At 29.1% G+C, this 16,712-nt stretch overlaps 1 protein-coding gene across 1 annotated transcript in view; it reads left to right on the plus strand.

Annotated features, from left to right (window-relative positions):
- LOC100202139 (protein mono-ADP-ribosyltransferase PARP3) overlaps window positions 1–16,712 on the plus strand; it is a 67,008-nt gene that overhangs the window by 21,694 nt on the left and 28,602 nt on the right. The window contains exons 3-6 of the mRNA XM_065804139.1: window positions 6,488–6,646; window positions 12,232–12,423; window positions 12,946–13,084; window positions 14,839–14,897. Of these exons, the coding sequence (XP_065660211.1) occupies window positions 6,488–6,646; window positions 12,232–12,423; window positions 12,946–13,084; window positions 14,839–14,897 (549 nt within the window). The remainder of the gene's footprint in view (window positions 1–6,487; window positions 6,647–12,231; window positions 12,424–12,945; window positions 13,085–14,838; window positions 14,898–16,712) is intronic.

The raw sequence follows: 16,712 nt of genomic DNA on the forward strand, positions 1-16,712 counted from the left end.
TGCTGGATCTTCTTGACTCAATGCATGGGTTTTGCTCGTGTCTGCTGGATCTTCTTGAATCAATGCATGGATTTTGCCTGTGTTTTTATGACTAGGAAACTCATTCTATTATCTACGAATGAGGGTACAGCTCTAAAACTCAGTTTTATGGTTTTGAGGCCAGCTGGTAGTCAGGTTTCCCGAACTCTGCGGTGGCTCTCAGAAAGGACGATTCCATCAACAGCTGAAAAGTATCAAAGTATTATCAGTGCCATGTTGCGCATGGGCAGTGTCCCTGTTTGTACTTTTGGTGTGCATTGTCGAGGCCATATTTGGAGCCCTTTGTTATGGCTTAGGGTTTATTATTAGTAATGAGGCAATTGCTCGGACTATTAAACAGTGTACTAAGTACTGTCTATGCTTTGAGTCAAGTTCTTTAACAAATTTAAAAATGAATAAAGTACAAAAACTATTAAACACAAAAAACCATCGTCATCACCAAGTTCTCTAAACCTATTATTCACTAATATTCGTGGTCTTTGAAGTAACTTTTCTTCTGTTGAGTCTTCTTTCTTGCAAAGTTCACCACACCTACTTGCTCTTTGTGAGACTAATTTGAGTTCAGCTGTTTCATCTTGTGATCTTAATGTCGATAATTATCTTCCTTTGTTTTGTTAAGACTCCAATAGTCTCATGCTTGGCCTGGGAATTTACATTCGTAAGAATTCACCCAGTTGTCTGGAAACTAGTTGTTAGGAAACTAGGTTTGAATCCACAGACTATTCTTTTATGTGCTTTTCCTTTAGCACCATTCCACTCAATTGCCTTTCTCTTTGTTCTATATCGCTCTCTTTTATCTCAAGACTGCACTCTTTTTGATGTTATTTTTGATCATATAGACCAAGGCCTCTCTCTTTATCCATCAGCTAATGTTGTTGTTGGTGACTTTAATACTCATCACACTGAATGGCTTGGCTCTAGTGTCAGTGACTCTGCAGGCATTAAAACCCACAAATTTTGCCTTTCTCAATCCTTAATTCAAATAGTCAACTTTCCAACTCGCTTTCCAGACAACCCTAATCATTTACCTTCTCTACTCGACATATGTCTTGTTTCTGATCCTAGTCAGTGCTCAGTTTCTCCACATTCACCCTTGGGTGCTTCTGATCACAGTTTGATCTCTTTAAAACTAATATCTCATTCTTCTTCATTCGCCTATCATTATACCTCTTACAACTACCTTAAAGTTGACTAGGACTCTTTCCGTAGTTTTCTTTGTGATGGCCCTCGGGTAGAAATCTTTTGTCTTCCTGCTGACAAATGTGCTAATTACATAACTTTGTGGATTAAGGCTGGCATGGAATCTTTTGTTCCCTCTCGACGATTGCAGGTCAAGTTGCACACTTCTTCATGGTTTTCCTCACATTGTGCTGCTGCAATTTCCAATTGAAACCGTTACTTCCATATCTATCAGCAAAACAATTCTCCAGAAAACAAATGTCTGTTTATTACTGCTAGAAGCCATTGTAAAAATGTTTTGTCTAACGCCAAAGCCCACTATTCTCAGGTCATGAAATCTCGTGTTTCATCACAAAAATTAGGCTCTCGTGACTTCTGGAGAATCTTTAATAGTATCAATAATAAGGGCAAATCTGTTATTCCACCTCTCTTGTATGGTTCAGACTTTATCACCTCACCTAAAGACAAAGATGAATTGTTTGCTAAGAACTTTTCATCCATTTCATCTCTTGATTCCACTAGTTGCGTTCTACCTGGTTTAATCGTCAAACAGGTTGATCTATTGTTTGATATTCGTATCACTCCAGCTTCTGTATCTAAAGTGATTTCCTGTTAAGACTCTTCTACAGTTTGTCATTCGAACATCATACCTGTTATTGTCTAGAAATGTTCTCCGGAGCTGTTATCTATACTTTCAAAATTATTTAACAAGTGCTTATCAGTCTTGTTTTCCAGCCTGCTGGAAAGTGGCATCTGTTTTTCCTATTTTCAAAAATTCTGGAGAGTGATCTGATTCGTCTAACTACCGTCCCATTAATCTTCTTCCTATCATAAGCAAGGTTTTTGAATCTTTAATAAACAAACACTTAATCTCTCATCTTGAACCTAATAACTTACTTTCTGATCATCAGTATAGATTTTAATCTTCTCTTTCTACAGCTGATTTGGTAACAGTAATAACCAATTGGTTTTATTGTGTATTAGATAAAGGTGGAGAGGTTAAGGCCATTGCTCTTGACATTTCTAAAGCTTTTGATAAAGTTTGGCATGGTGGTCTTCTCCATAAACTTTCTTCTTATGGTGTATCTGGTAACATCTTTAAGATTATTGAATCATTTCTTTCCAATCTTAGTATAAAAGTTGTCCTCGATGGACAGCACTCTTCTTCTTATTCTGTATCTCTAAGGGTTCCTCAAGGCTCAATCCTTGGCCCTATATTCTTTTTAATTTACATTAACAATCTTCCAGATATTCTGACATATTAAGTAGCATTGTTTGCTGATAATACTACCATTTATTCTTGTCATGATAAGAAGCCAACACTCTCTGATTGCTTGGAGGGAGCATTTGAGGTTGAAAAGGATCTCACTTCTGCTACAGCATGGGGCTCACAGTGGCTGATAAACTTCTATTCAGATAAAACTCAATTTTTTTCAGCCAATCATTATCGCAATAATTTAGATCTTCTTCTGTTTATGAGCGGTAATGTACTTGATGAGTCATCTACCCTTCGTCTTCTAGGATTAACTCTTACTTCCAATCTTTCTTGGAAACGGTATATGAGGATATACAACCTTCGAGGATGCAAAATTAGCATCCTCTAAGGTTGCATCTCTTTATCGAGTTCGAGACTTTCTTACTCCAGATTCTATACTCTATCTCTATAAGTCTCAAATCTGGCCTTGTATGGAATACTGTTGCCATATCTTGGGCAAATCTTTTAATGATGCACTTTCTCTTTTAGACAAAGTGCAAAAACACATTCCAAACATAATTAGACCTGCTCTTGTAGCCAACCTCCAACCATTATCACATCGCTGTAATGTTGCTTTCCTTTCTCTTTTCAACAAATACTATAATGGGCACTGCTCTAAAGAGCTAGCGTCTCTTGTGCCATCTGCTAAAGTTCATTCTTGTATTACTCGTCATTGAATTAAGTCTAATCTTTTTTCTGTGACTGTTCCTAAATGCTTCAAAAACTCTTCTAGTTTTTTTTCTTGAACATCAGTTCTTTGGAATTCGCTTCCTTCATCTTGCTTTCCTGATTCATATAATCTGCAATCATGTAAGTTGTCTGTCAATCGTTATCTTGCTCTACAATCTCCATCTTTTCTCTTCCAGTAACTTCCAACTCTAATAGTGGTTGCTTGCAGCCTTGTTGAAAGCAAAGATGTTAAAAGAACAAAACAATATATATATATATATATATATATATATATATATATATATATATATATATATATATATATATATATATATATATATATATATATATATATATACATATTATATATATATATATATATATATATATATATATATATATATATATATATATATATATATATATATATATATATATTATATATATTGTGCTTACCTGAACTTATAGCCCACACTTTTTTTAAATTATACCACAACCATTTTTTAATTTTTGATCAGAACTTAAGTCATTGATCATTCTCTGTTCTGGAACAACTAAACAAGTCAATACAGGTTCAAGTTTGGCAATTGGTATTTTTATGATGATCTTGTGTAGCAGCTTTTCCTATTTCACCATAAAATGTTGTTGGAGTGTTTGTACTGCCATTGTCATTACTGTAAAGTGGGCAACCAATTTCATGAATTGTTCTGCGAAGTTTTCATTCAAGGCTGGCACACTGTCCAGTTTTATAGTCAGTGTTGAAATTTGTATTATCCAAAACAATTCCTAACTAAGACTCAACACTGTTGTAATGTGTTAACACTTCATAAGCAGACAGTGCTAAACTGTCTCCTGTACCATTTAAAATGTCTGTGTGTAAGATTTTTTCCTTTTATTGCTCCTGATTCTGCTGTAAACCTTAAATGATGAATCTTTTCAATTGATTTTTTTTGTTGGTTATCGCAGTATATCATCTGATAACCTATCAGATGATATACTGTGATAAACTAAACTACTTTTAACATCTTTACTATTGCAGCCAATACAAGTTAAATTTTGGACTACAAAGTCATGTTCAGCAACAGACTGCAGGCAAACCCTTTTTTTAGCTCTATCCATTTTACTTTAATCCAAAACATCAGTTTTGTCCGTTATAGTAATGATGCCAAGATCTTTTAACAGTTCATTTCCAAGAGCTGCTGTAGCTTCATTTGATATCTCATATCTAAAAATTAAAAAAAATTTATGCAAAAACATAAATCAAGTAGATTAAACCAGGCCAAAATCTAAATTCTAAAACACCAATTTGGTCTTTTGACAATTTTAAACACTTTTTATTCAAAACTCAAAATATGGGAAATTTTAAGAACACAGCTAAACTAAATAACTAAATATTTTTAAAACAACTAGATAATATTCAAATATTGAGTTGATACTACAAAAATTTACTAACCAAACACACTCTAAATCAAAGTTATTCAATTTTCTTAAATTATGTGTTGGAATATTGATTGATTCAATGTTTTCTAAAACTGATGATTCCTAAAAAACAAAATCCTAATATGTTAAAGCATATAAATATATATATATACATAAAAACACTTATCTATCTTTTATCAGCTTCCTGATGAACCTACTGATGCTGAAACATTATGTTGAAGATAAAAGATAGATAAGTGTTTTTACTAATTTATATATATATATATATACATACATACATACATACATACATACATACATACATACATACATACATACATACATACATACATACATACATACATACATACATACATACATACATACATACATACATGCATGCATGCATATATATATATATATATGTATATGTATGTATATGTATGTATGTATGTATGTATGTATGTATGTATGTATGTATGTATGTATGTATGTATGTATGTATATGCATTTATGTATATATTTATATATATATATACACACATGCTTTCTCAATATCCTCAGAGCTATGCGCTACTAATCTTCAAAATGATCTAAATAATGTCTACAAATGGTCTCAAACTTGGTTTCTTTTGTTTAACATATCAAAATCAGATACAAAAAGAGATCTTAGAGTGCTTTTCAATACAAATCTAAAATGGAAAAATCAAGTAAATAATGCCAACAAAGCAAATCAAATGCTTGGTTGTATAAAAAAATCATTTGTTTTTTTTTATTATAAATTACTTTGTTTGCTTTATATTACTTTTATTCGGCCATTACTAGAGTTTGCAGTTCTGGTATAGTCTTAAATTTAATCATACATCTTTTATTAGAATTAATTATATTATTATGATCTTCACCTCAAGCTCAAAGTATTAGCGTTTTTCAAGCGAAAAAATCAATTATCACAATAAAATAAAAGCAAAAGAAAAATAAAATATCATATTATAAAATAAAGATAAAATAAAATTTAACTTTTTTGTTATTAATTTGTTTTTTATTATTAAAATTTTAAGTTTTTTTTTATATTAATTTTTTTCTATTGCAATCAAAAGATGTATAAATATTCTTGTGCTCGCAAGATGATAAATAAAAGTTTTTATTATATATTTCTTTTACGGTTTTTTTTTTATGTTTCGTTTAATAACTTTGCATACAAAAAAAAATTGTTGTTGACTATAAACAATTTTATTTTCCGTTACTAAATATCTAGATAAAATAATTAGCATAATAGCAGGGCTGAAAACACTTTACAACTTTATACACGTGTTTAAAGTTGTAAACTTAAAATTGTATAGGGTTCAGATATATATTAGATTTCCATAAATTTACTTATAAAAAATACTTTTTTGTTTTAATACCATTATATTTTACTTCACTCATCAAACAAATTTTTCTTGGCTTAACTAAGTTAAAAGTGAAAATTTTTTAGTACAGGCTGACCGCGAAACCACTTCATTAAAAAAATAAACATTTATTCAAGTTGCAGAAATTAATGCGGCATTGCAATAATGAACAAAAGGTGCTTTACCGAACAAATGCGTTGCAATACAGAACATTTTAGTTGCATCACCACACATTCATATGATGATAATGATGATGATGATGATCATCATCATCATCATCATCATCATCATCATCTTCAACATCATCATTGCCTACTTAAACTTTATTTGGGTTTTGCCACTAAATTGTTTCAACTAGGGGTGTTTATAAGGCTTCAAAGACTCTAGGTATGCTTTTGAGGCTTTAGATTTTTGATATAACAGTTTCCTATTCCTTTATAGATAATAATATTATAGTTTGATAAAAAATTCTGTTATTTTGGTTCTTCTCTATTATTATTGCAATAAAAATATTTATAATTTTAAAAAAATCTATTAGGTAGATTCTTTATGCACACTTTCAAATGCTAGCGTTGTAGATGATTATGACTGTATGCTAAATCAAACAAATGTTGGGCATAATAACAACAAGTTTTATGTTATACAACTTATTTGCAGTGGTGCAGGTTATTATGTATGGAACCGATGGGGCAGAGTGGTATGTTTAAGTTTAAATTATTATTGTTTGATTTTACTAAAATTATTTTTTATCAATGAAATTTTAACTAATTTTGACTCACTTTATTGTACATCAAGTTCATCTATATGTCATACAAGAACACAAGGTTATGAGAAAGTTATTATGCATATCATCCTTGTTTTATCATCATCCTTTTCATTGTTTTAATGATATACAAGAGAACCTTGTATATCATTGAAGCTGTTGTGAACCAATTGATAGTCTACAGGTTGTACAGATTTACTTGCTTCAACTCCTTTTTTACACACTCTTTATGGCCACTTTTTAGCACTTTCCACATGGTTTTTCTTGACTTTACAATGCATGACTTTTGTCTTTTGCTTGTGTTTATCTTCAGCTTTTTTTCTTCCATTTTCAACATTCCAACACTGGAACATCATTCAACACTGGAATCTTTGTAATAATTCTTCTTCTATCTCTACAAGAAAGCATATATTATCTGCATAACCACTTTAAAAATATCACTTTTTCTATATTTTGTATTTACTGCATTTTAAACAAAATTAACAAAATAAAAAACATTATAAAGATGCACATGAAAAATCATTTTTAGAATGCAATTAATAATGCACACAGAAGTTCTTTTTTTCTAAAAAAAAAAGATATAATAAAAAATGTTTAAAAGGTTAAAAAGTTAATGTTTTAAAAATCCATTTAAATTAAATTTGATTGAAGATGGAGAGAATAATAGAATATTTTTCTTTTTTTAAAGCGTTTCTTTGTGGTTTTTGCTTTCAACATTAATAAAAAAAAAAGTCAATCTTTTTTTAACCATTTCGCGCTTTGCGTAGTTGCCTTGAGTTTTGTTTTTACAAATTACATACAATTCTTTGTAGTATGACAAACAAAAGAAACAATTAAATCATTCAGTTACTATGACATCTTCATAGATGTTTTGAGAACATTCAAGTATGTTTCCATGTTTGTCCGCATAACAATAAGTTTTAAAAAACGCGCAAAAAAATTAAATTCATAACTTTAATCTTTACTAATTAAATGATTTTATATTGGCGAATGCTTTAAAAAGATTCGCTAATATAAATTTGTTTTGTTTTAATACGTTGACTTATTGTTGGAACCACACACACACAGATATTTAAAAGATTTAATAAAATGGCAGCGTATAAACTTTTTACTAACATATTTTGATCTATATTATTAAAAAGTTTTATATATACAGCATATAATATATACATATATTAGCTTATACGCTGCCTTTTTATTAAATTCAACTTATTTATGCAATCGTATAACAAGAATATGACAATCAAAGGTATTATATATATAATGCTATATATAATGCTATATATATTTTCGTCCTTCAGAACTCTTTAGTAATGTACATAAATATAAAATTATGTGGGATAAAAATTATATAATAAATTGTTTATCCGTCCGATTCAGATATAGAACTTATATCTTCACTGGTGCAGCTTTCTTCGCTACTATAATCAGTGGCAATACAAGCATTAGCTGAATCAAGGCAAAAAACTCTTCGCTTATCTAAGAAAATATCCACAGCGCGACTTAAAATATTATCGCGTTCTTGTTGAGTGAAATTCGTGTCATTCCCTGCTATGATTATTGAGTCTTCCATTCTTGAGTGGTTCATCTTTAAACGCTTATCAGTCAAAATCACAGTCAAAATACTGAAAACGCGTTCGACAGCTGAATTAGAACCAGCAATACACATCAGAAGTTCAACTAAAAGACTCAAGTTTGGAAACTTAATTTTATGATAAAGAAAAATATTCTGCCATATTTGCAATGGTGTGAGTGCAATGGCGTACTGCGCATTTATTACTAGTTTTGCAGCTCTCCATTCCGAAAGAACCATTTTAAAATCCATTCCTAATTTTTCTAGAGGGTAAAAAAATTCGTTTAGTAATAAAGATATGCTGGCATCACCATACATGCTGTCTGCTGTCCATACTTGCGGATCTAACCAATCCATTGATTCGAATATGGTATTTAACAGCGAACTAAATCTATCGTTTATCAATGGCATAATGATTTCAATTGCTAATTTTCTTACTTTAATGGCAGAATGAATAGATTCAAAGTTAAGATTAGCCATATTGTTGAGTTCAATCTCAACAAACTCTGGGTTTGATTTTTTCAATTCGTTACCTTCTTTGAAATCCGAAGAAACAAGATTGGTTGAACCATCTTTTTCATTGATTATAAACTTGAATAAATATGAATCAATAATATTATCAATATCTTCATGGCTTAATTCCGCTAAGCTAGCCTTTGTTATATCCACCGCTGGTTTTAACTCATTCACCATTAACATTTGTTTTTCAAAAACCAATGATAATGGTGATAACTTTTCTAAGATGTCCAAATAACTACAAACCATACATAATAGTCTGTAGGCATGCAACCGTTTGGACAATCCAGAAAGTTTAGCACGCATATCTGCTTTAGTGTTGCGATCAGCAAGAGCATTATCGAAACCCACAATAAGCGAAGGCCAATTATGTAAAAGTTTTGTAAAGTTGCGTCTCCTGTGACTTATAAAGCGCGTTCCAAATATTTTAGGCAAGGTGTAATATGTAATGTTCAAAGCCTCAGCAGCTTTTTTAACTGCGCATTTTAGTTACCCAGAATTGCAAAATAAATTAAATATGAAAATGTAAAAACGTTCACACTCTTTATACTGGGAAATATCTTTCACAGCATCTTTTATTGCTAATTCTAAATGATGGTTTACGCAGTGAATTTTTATCAGCCACATTCTATCTTTTTTTAATTGTGTTAACATGCCATTATAAATTCCAAAATTAACACAAGCTCCGTCGGCCGTAGCGCTTACAAGTTTGTATTTGTAAGCTGACGCAGTTAAAGGAACACTACCGGTTTCAATAAAAATGCTATCAATAGCCTTTTTAATGGTAATGGCACTCATACCACCCAAACTGTTCATATCAAGTAAAGAAACTACAAAACAGGCAGGGGTCCCCTCGCGTTTAATGCACACAATAATCAACTTTTTTTCATCCTTTGTTTTTCTAGCCTGAGAACCATCGGAAATGGAGAAAAAGTTTGTTTCATTGACAATTTTAGCAACTTTTTCTTTAATGGCACTGGCAATGCATGAGATATATTCACGTGCTAAAAAGGAAATTAAAAAACAATAAAAAAAATAATAATATAACCAATTTTTTTCAAATTAAAAAATCAAATGGATAAATCAAAAGGATAAGACCATTCGGATGTAAAATCTTGAAGAAAAAAAAAATTAAACTTTCATTATAATAGTAACGTAACTTTAATTTGATTTTTTCATTTGAATTGTTTTATCAAATTACGAAAAAGAAACTGAACCTAAAAATCAATAACCTGCTTTATTGTTGTCTTTTCCTTCTAAAAGGAGTACACCATTAAGTCTTTGGCATTTGATCAGTGTTTTGAAATGGCTATGTGGCATGCTCGGTTTTATAGCCATTTCATAGGCTGTTCTAATCATCTTTAATAACGCTTCGCGATTGTCTTGTGTAATAGGTAACAAGTTTTCGATATCGAGGTTAGCAACGCAACTACTTCCAGGATCTTCTGAGTTACCATTATCAATCAGCACCGCTAATCTATGGCTTTGCCCTCTAAGATGGCGATCAACCTTTATTATTATCAAAGAAAAAAATTTTCAATTTAAGCAATTCTCTAAAAAATTTATTCACTTAGTAATATAGTAAATTATAAGATAACTACAGTTATAAGTTATATAATGGTAGAAAAATTATGTTTAAATTAATTCCTGGAGTCACAAATTAAGAAAATAAGCTAATTATTTTAATTTTACCTGATACTTTGTCACCACACAAGTTCCCTCCGTAAACGCTGTCAAAGAATTATTTGATACTCCTTTAACTAAAGCATTCGTTAAAATTTCAGTTTTGTTCCTAGCACAAATCTTACACCATATTTTGACAACTAAGCCATTTTTTCTGTGTATCTAATAACTAATTCTTTCCCCCATGAAAGAAAAGTTTTTAAGTTCTTAGATATTGGTTTACTATCTTTAATTTTTTTTGCTTCAGATGTCATTCTTACAAATTTGTTATACTTCAACTTAAATATACTTATTTCTGTTTTAAATACTTATTAAAATGAAAAATAAAAAAAAAGCCCACTCACTATTCATAATCAGTGGTAAAGCAGTTCCGCTTCCTCCTCGTAATTTATTTTTACCTTTTGAGTTTAATCATAAAAAAATGCTTTCATATAATTTGACGTATTTAAAATTTGGTTTTGATTAGTAAAATAAAAAATAAAAATATAATTCATTTGGAATGTAATTTGTTTGGATACTGATCATTATAGACCGCTAATTCAGGGGTCTAGCACATTGCGGAATTGTTTTTAACATTTTTAAAGATACTGCTAAAAACAACGTTCTAACATTGTCATAGTAACTAAATGATTTAATTGTTTCTTTTGTTCGTCGTACTACAAAGAATTGTATGTAATTTGTAAAAACAAAACTCAGGCCAACTACGCAAAGCGCAAAATGGTTAAAAAAAGATTGACTTTTTTTTTTATTAAATAAATCAACAAACGTTTGTTTATTAGAATCTTGTTGAAATAAATCAGAAGTACTCAAATAAAAGAAATTATACTAAACTCTTTGATAAATTGAATAACAATTGTTTCTTAATTAAACAATTATTAGTAGTAAATTTTTACTTTATATAAAAGAGTGTCGCTTAATTATAAAAGACGAAGTTTATTAATTATTCTAAACTTATTTTATAACAATTTAATCAGGCAGCTTTTAATTTTTGTAATTGTCTCTCATCGGTCCAGTTAAACTTTTTTGCGCTTGATTATTTTTTGAAATGTTCTCAAAACATCTATGAAGCCGTGAGCAAGTTGTCGCAACTAAATATTGTATGTGTGGTCAAGATCAGAGTGCGATCGCATGCCTTTCCCGACCAAGCCTGATATATATATATATATATATATATACATATATATATATATACACAAACACACACACACACACTATAGAGTGTTTTTAGATAACATACTATGTGTTAATAACATAACTTGTTTTTATGATAGTATAATAAATCATGATAACATAACATGTTTTTAGATAACATTTAGATATATAGCTACTATAGAATGTTTTTAGATAACAAATTGTTACCCTATTTTTGTTACATTAATTTATACAGTGTTTTCAGAAAAAGAAGAAAAAAATGAAGAATAATGAAAGAAAAGATTGCTGCGCCATGCCAAACTCTCAGTTGGTGTAGCGGCACTCCTTTGCGGCAGCAGGCTAAAAAATAGTCTATATATGTACTGAAGCCCTGGCACCAGGCTATTTCAGTGTGATGTCAGAGATGTTATCTAAACACACATTCATAGTTTATATATATATAAAACTACTAAAAAAATGTTGATTTAGCTTTATTTTATTTATTATATATATAGTTAATTCAATATATGATTAATATATTATATATATGATTAATTTAATTTATGCAAAAGAGTTTTGATATCAGACAGTGAACTAAACATTTTTAAATTTTTAGGGAGAAGCTGGTGCAAATGCTATTAAAGGTCCTTTTAATGATCAACACCTTGCTATTAAGGAGTTCACAAAAAAGTTTAAAGAAAAAACTAAGAATAATTGGGAAGACAAAGATAACTTCCAACCTGTTGCAGGAAAATATACTCTTCTTGAAATGGATGGAGAAGATGATTCTGGATATACTGAGAAAAATGTATTTTATAAACTAAAAATTGAGTAACACACTTTAAAATGGTACTTAGTCATCAGTAATTATTTAAAAAAATTTAATCCTTTTTTTTTCAATACAGTTACAATATTTTTTAATTATTTCCCTAAATTAATCAGAAATATCAGTGTTTTCAAAATTGAATTGAAACATTTTTAAAGAAAAATTTTCATCTTTTTAAAAAGTTTAATACGTAAAATTTTTGTCCCGAAAATTTTTTGAAAATTTAGCGTAATGTAAAATTTGTATTTTGAGCTTTTAACCACTTACGTTGTTTTATACTTACATCACTTTAAGTATTGATCATGTTCACTCGTTTTAATTTGTGCATTTTCTTAGTATAACTTAGCTAAATATGCTATATAAATATACACTTTATCTTCTGGACCTTTTGAAAGTGGAGTACTCATATGGTTTAGTTATTTTTAAAAGTTTTGTTAGTGTTTTTGTTGATGTTAATTTTACATTTATGTATTATTGTTTTCTATTCTTTTGTAAACTGTCTAGCTTGATGCTGTTGATGGCTCTCCTCTTACTGTTAAAGTCAAGACACGCCCTTGTAAATTAGACAAACCTACAGAGAGTTTAATTAAACTCATATTTGATAATGATATGTTTAAAGAAGCTATGGCGAACATGAATATTGGTATTGGTTTAAAATATATATTATACCATTATATTTTATATATAAATATATATGTGTGCATGTGTGTATTTATGCAAATATAGATAAATATATATAAATAAAATATATTTATATATTTGTGTGTGTATATATATAAATATTTGTATGTATTCGTATATTCTTCACTTATGTTTACTGATTTTGGTTGTCACAGTTTTAATATACTTTTCGCACTTTAATGTGTAAGGAGTGTGGCACTATAATGTGTTGTGGTACTATAATGTGAAGGAAAATAGCAGTTTTTAAGAAACTGTTATTTCCTTTCACATTATAGTACCACAACACATTATAGTGCCACAACTATAATGTGTTGTGGTACTATAACTTGTGCAAGCATAGCAACAAGAATGCTAAAACAATGTTGATGGTTTTTTTGTTTCCATTCTCAAAAAATTTGTCTATCAGAAAACCAATTTCTTGTCTATTAGAAATATGTCTATAAGAGAACCATTTGCATACACTCATAATAATATTAAGGTTGATGTTTAAGTTAGATTTAAGTTGAACATCTTTTGTTTCTTTTTAAACATTTGAAATTCATAAGCTCCATTTGTAATAATAATAAAAAATGTTTTTACTTTTGAGTTCTTTTATTTTATGGCAGAATTTTGTTTATGTTTAAGACATTTTTTATTGAATTGAAGTGAGCATGACACACCCCTCTTGTAAGTTTTTATTTATGCATAATGGATATTAAGGGCTTTTCTTTCTATATTTTGTAAAAAAGCTACAGCTGCTATTTAAAAAAACCCTGAATTGGGTATTATTTGATTTTTTTTTTTTGTATAAATAACATAACATATTTAAATAACATTAACATATTTAATGAAAGTTCAATTAATTAGTACTAGTCTACAAGGGATAGTTTAGTTTGAGCTTTTGAATTATCATTATTAAATATATCAATAATGACATTTGCTTCATCAATAAGTGTGCACAGATATAAATTAACTACATTAGATGAAACCTAAATTTCATTTGCATCTATTTCTATTGCTTCGTTTAGTGTTGGTTTTAATAATTTTGATGAGAATCTTAAATGTTACATTAGATGGTTTGTTGGTTGTTGATACAATAAGATTGGGAGTTTTTATTGAGTTTGTAAGCCTTAATCGCTTCATAGTTTTTTTGTGGGATCAATTTGATGGATTTAAATTGGATGGATACATTTGATGGATACATGTAATTTAAATCTGTCCATGGATACATGTCTTCTTTTTAAAATTTATTTATTTTTTCCTAATTTTTGTTTTTGAAATTTGATAGTGAATGTGAGTTTTGGTTTTATTTTTTTATTTGCTCTTCTAATTTTAAATTTTATGTATTTTTCTAATCTGATGAATTTTTTTTGAACGATAATAGATAATAACTTTTTTTTATGTGTTTATAATTGTTTATATGTACATACATCCAAACATATATGTATGTATGCGTATATATGTATATATGTATGTATGTATGTATGTATGTATGTATGTATGTATGTATGTATGTATGTATGTATGTATGTATGTATGTATGTATGTATGTATGTATGAATGAATGTATGTATGTATGTATGTATGTATGTATGTATATATGTATGTATGTATGTATATTTGCACGTATGTATGCATATGTTTTGATTTAATATTTTAAATTTTAGCAGTTTTATAATTTTTTTTTAACCTCTTCTTAAATAGAGTTTACTTAATATTGTTTATTTTTATTTGAAGATGTCAAGAAGATGCCGTTAGGAAAATTGAGTAAGAGTCAAATTGCTAAAGGTTTTGAGGTAGAGGAATTTTTAAAGAATTGATTTAAATGTTAAAATAGTAAAATTTTATATTTAAATCTTTATATAAAAACTAAAGTATTCTTTTGGTAGTACAACTATTGCTCTTTTTGGTAATAAGTTTTGTTTAATATTAATAGAATGGAAACTTGTTTTCCCCAATTGTTCCAGATACTAAGTTATCTTACATAAATGAACATAAAACAATATTCATCTTAATCTAATATGAAATGCTTTTGTTAAAAATTGTTTTAATTAACATTTTTGTATCAGAATTCATTCTGAATTAGAAAATGCTAAGAGTGTTTATTTAATTCACATAGTTCTCTCACCCATAGTCTACAACAAGCTCAAAATGGGTATTGCACTTTACATAAGCTTCTTACTTTTCCATACTTTATTACTAAGCAAATTAATGCAATTTGCTTTAATACAATTTGTCACTCTTTCCAGAATCATCCAATCATTCCCTATCCACCAAAGCCTTTTTAGTGCAGATGTTGAACAAATTTGGTTTTAAATTTATTAGTTACTATAACTATATATATATAATATATATATATATATATATATATATATATATATATATATATATATATATATATATATATATATATATATATATATATATATATATATATATATATATATATATATATATATATATATATATATATATATATATATATATAATATAGATATATTATATATATATATATATACATTATATATATGTTATATATATTATGTATATATATAATATGTATTATATATTATGGAGAGAGAGTTTAAGGGTTAAAGTGCAAGGAAAAGTACTAGGTGAATAAAAGTTTTTAGAGCATGCAGGGACAGATACAGTAAACAAATGAGACTTTGTTGAATGACAAGTCAAGCGAGAATGAGTTTTAGTTGATGGAACTATAGATGATAGCTTCTTTGAGCAGCAACCGTGATAGTATTTGTAGAAAAGAGAAAGAGATGCAACTTTACGGCAATAGGAATGACGTTCAAGCTTAGCGGGTCCAACTATGTTTACAATGCCTTTTGGACTTTGGCAAAAAAAGAGCATCATTGGAAGAACCAGCCCAAATATGACAACGGTATTCCAAATAGGGACAAATAAGAGGTAGAGAATGGATCAGGAGAGAGAAATTTGCGAGTACAATAAAGAGAAACAACCTTAGCAGATGCTAATTTAGTAATCAATTGTATATATGGTTTCCGTGAAAGGAACAATAAAATCTTTCAGTCACAACAGTTAGCAAGTCAGCCATAGAGGAAGAGGATCGAAAACCGTATTGATTGTCTGACAGTTTTGTAAGTTATGACAGGAATGTTGTCTGGACCACAAGCCGTAGAAGAGCTTATTTGAGATATGACTTTTGCAACAGAAGCAGGAGTGATTTAAATGTCTAACAATGGGTTAACCTGTTTAATTGGAATGGAAGGAAGGTCATAAGATTCTAGGGATCCAAGGAATGGGCATAAGATTCTAGGGATCCAAGGAATGGGCATAAGATTCTAGATTCAAATTAGAAGAAAATTTCTTTGCAAATAGTTCTACTTTATCCTTGGAAGAGTTAATAAGATCAGTGACATTGAATGAGAGATAGAATGTTAGACCTACCCTTGTTAATGACACTGTTGAAGATTTTCCAAAAGTCTCTAGATTTTTGGAAAATCTTCACCTAACTTTTGAGATAAGAAAGGAGGTTTAGTGAACTGAGAATTATGAAGCATCAGACAGCACCTTTTGATATACAGTGACAAATTCAGAGTTTTTTGGGGATATTGTTTTGTTTTTTTTGGCGGAGG

This window comes from Hydra vulgaris, chromosome 08 (assembly GCF_038396675.1).
Source record: "Hydra vulgaris chromosome 08, alternate assembly HydraT2T_AEP".
Classification (NCBI taxonomy): Eukaryota; Metazoa; Cnidaria; class Hydrozoa; order Anthoathecata; family Hydridae; genus Hydra; species Hydra vulgaris.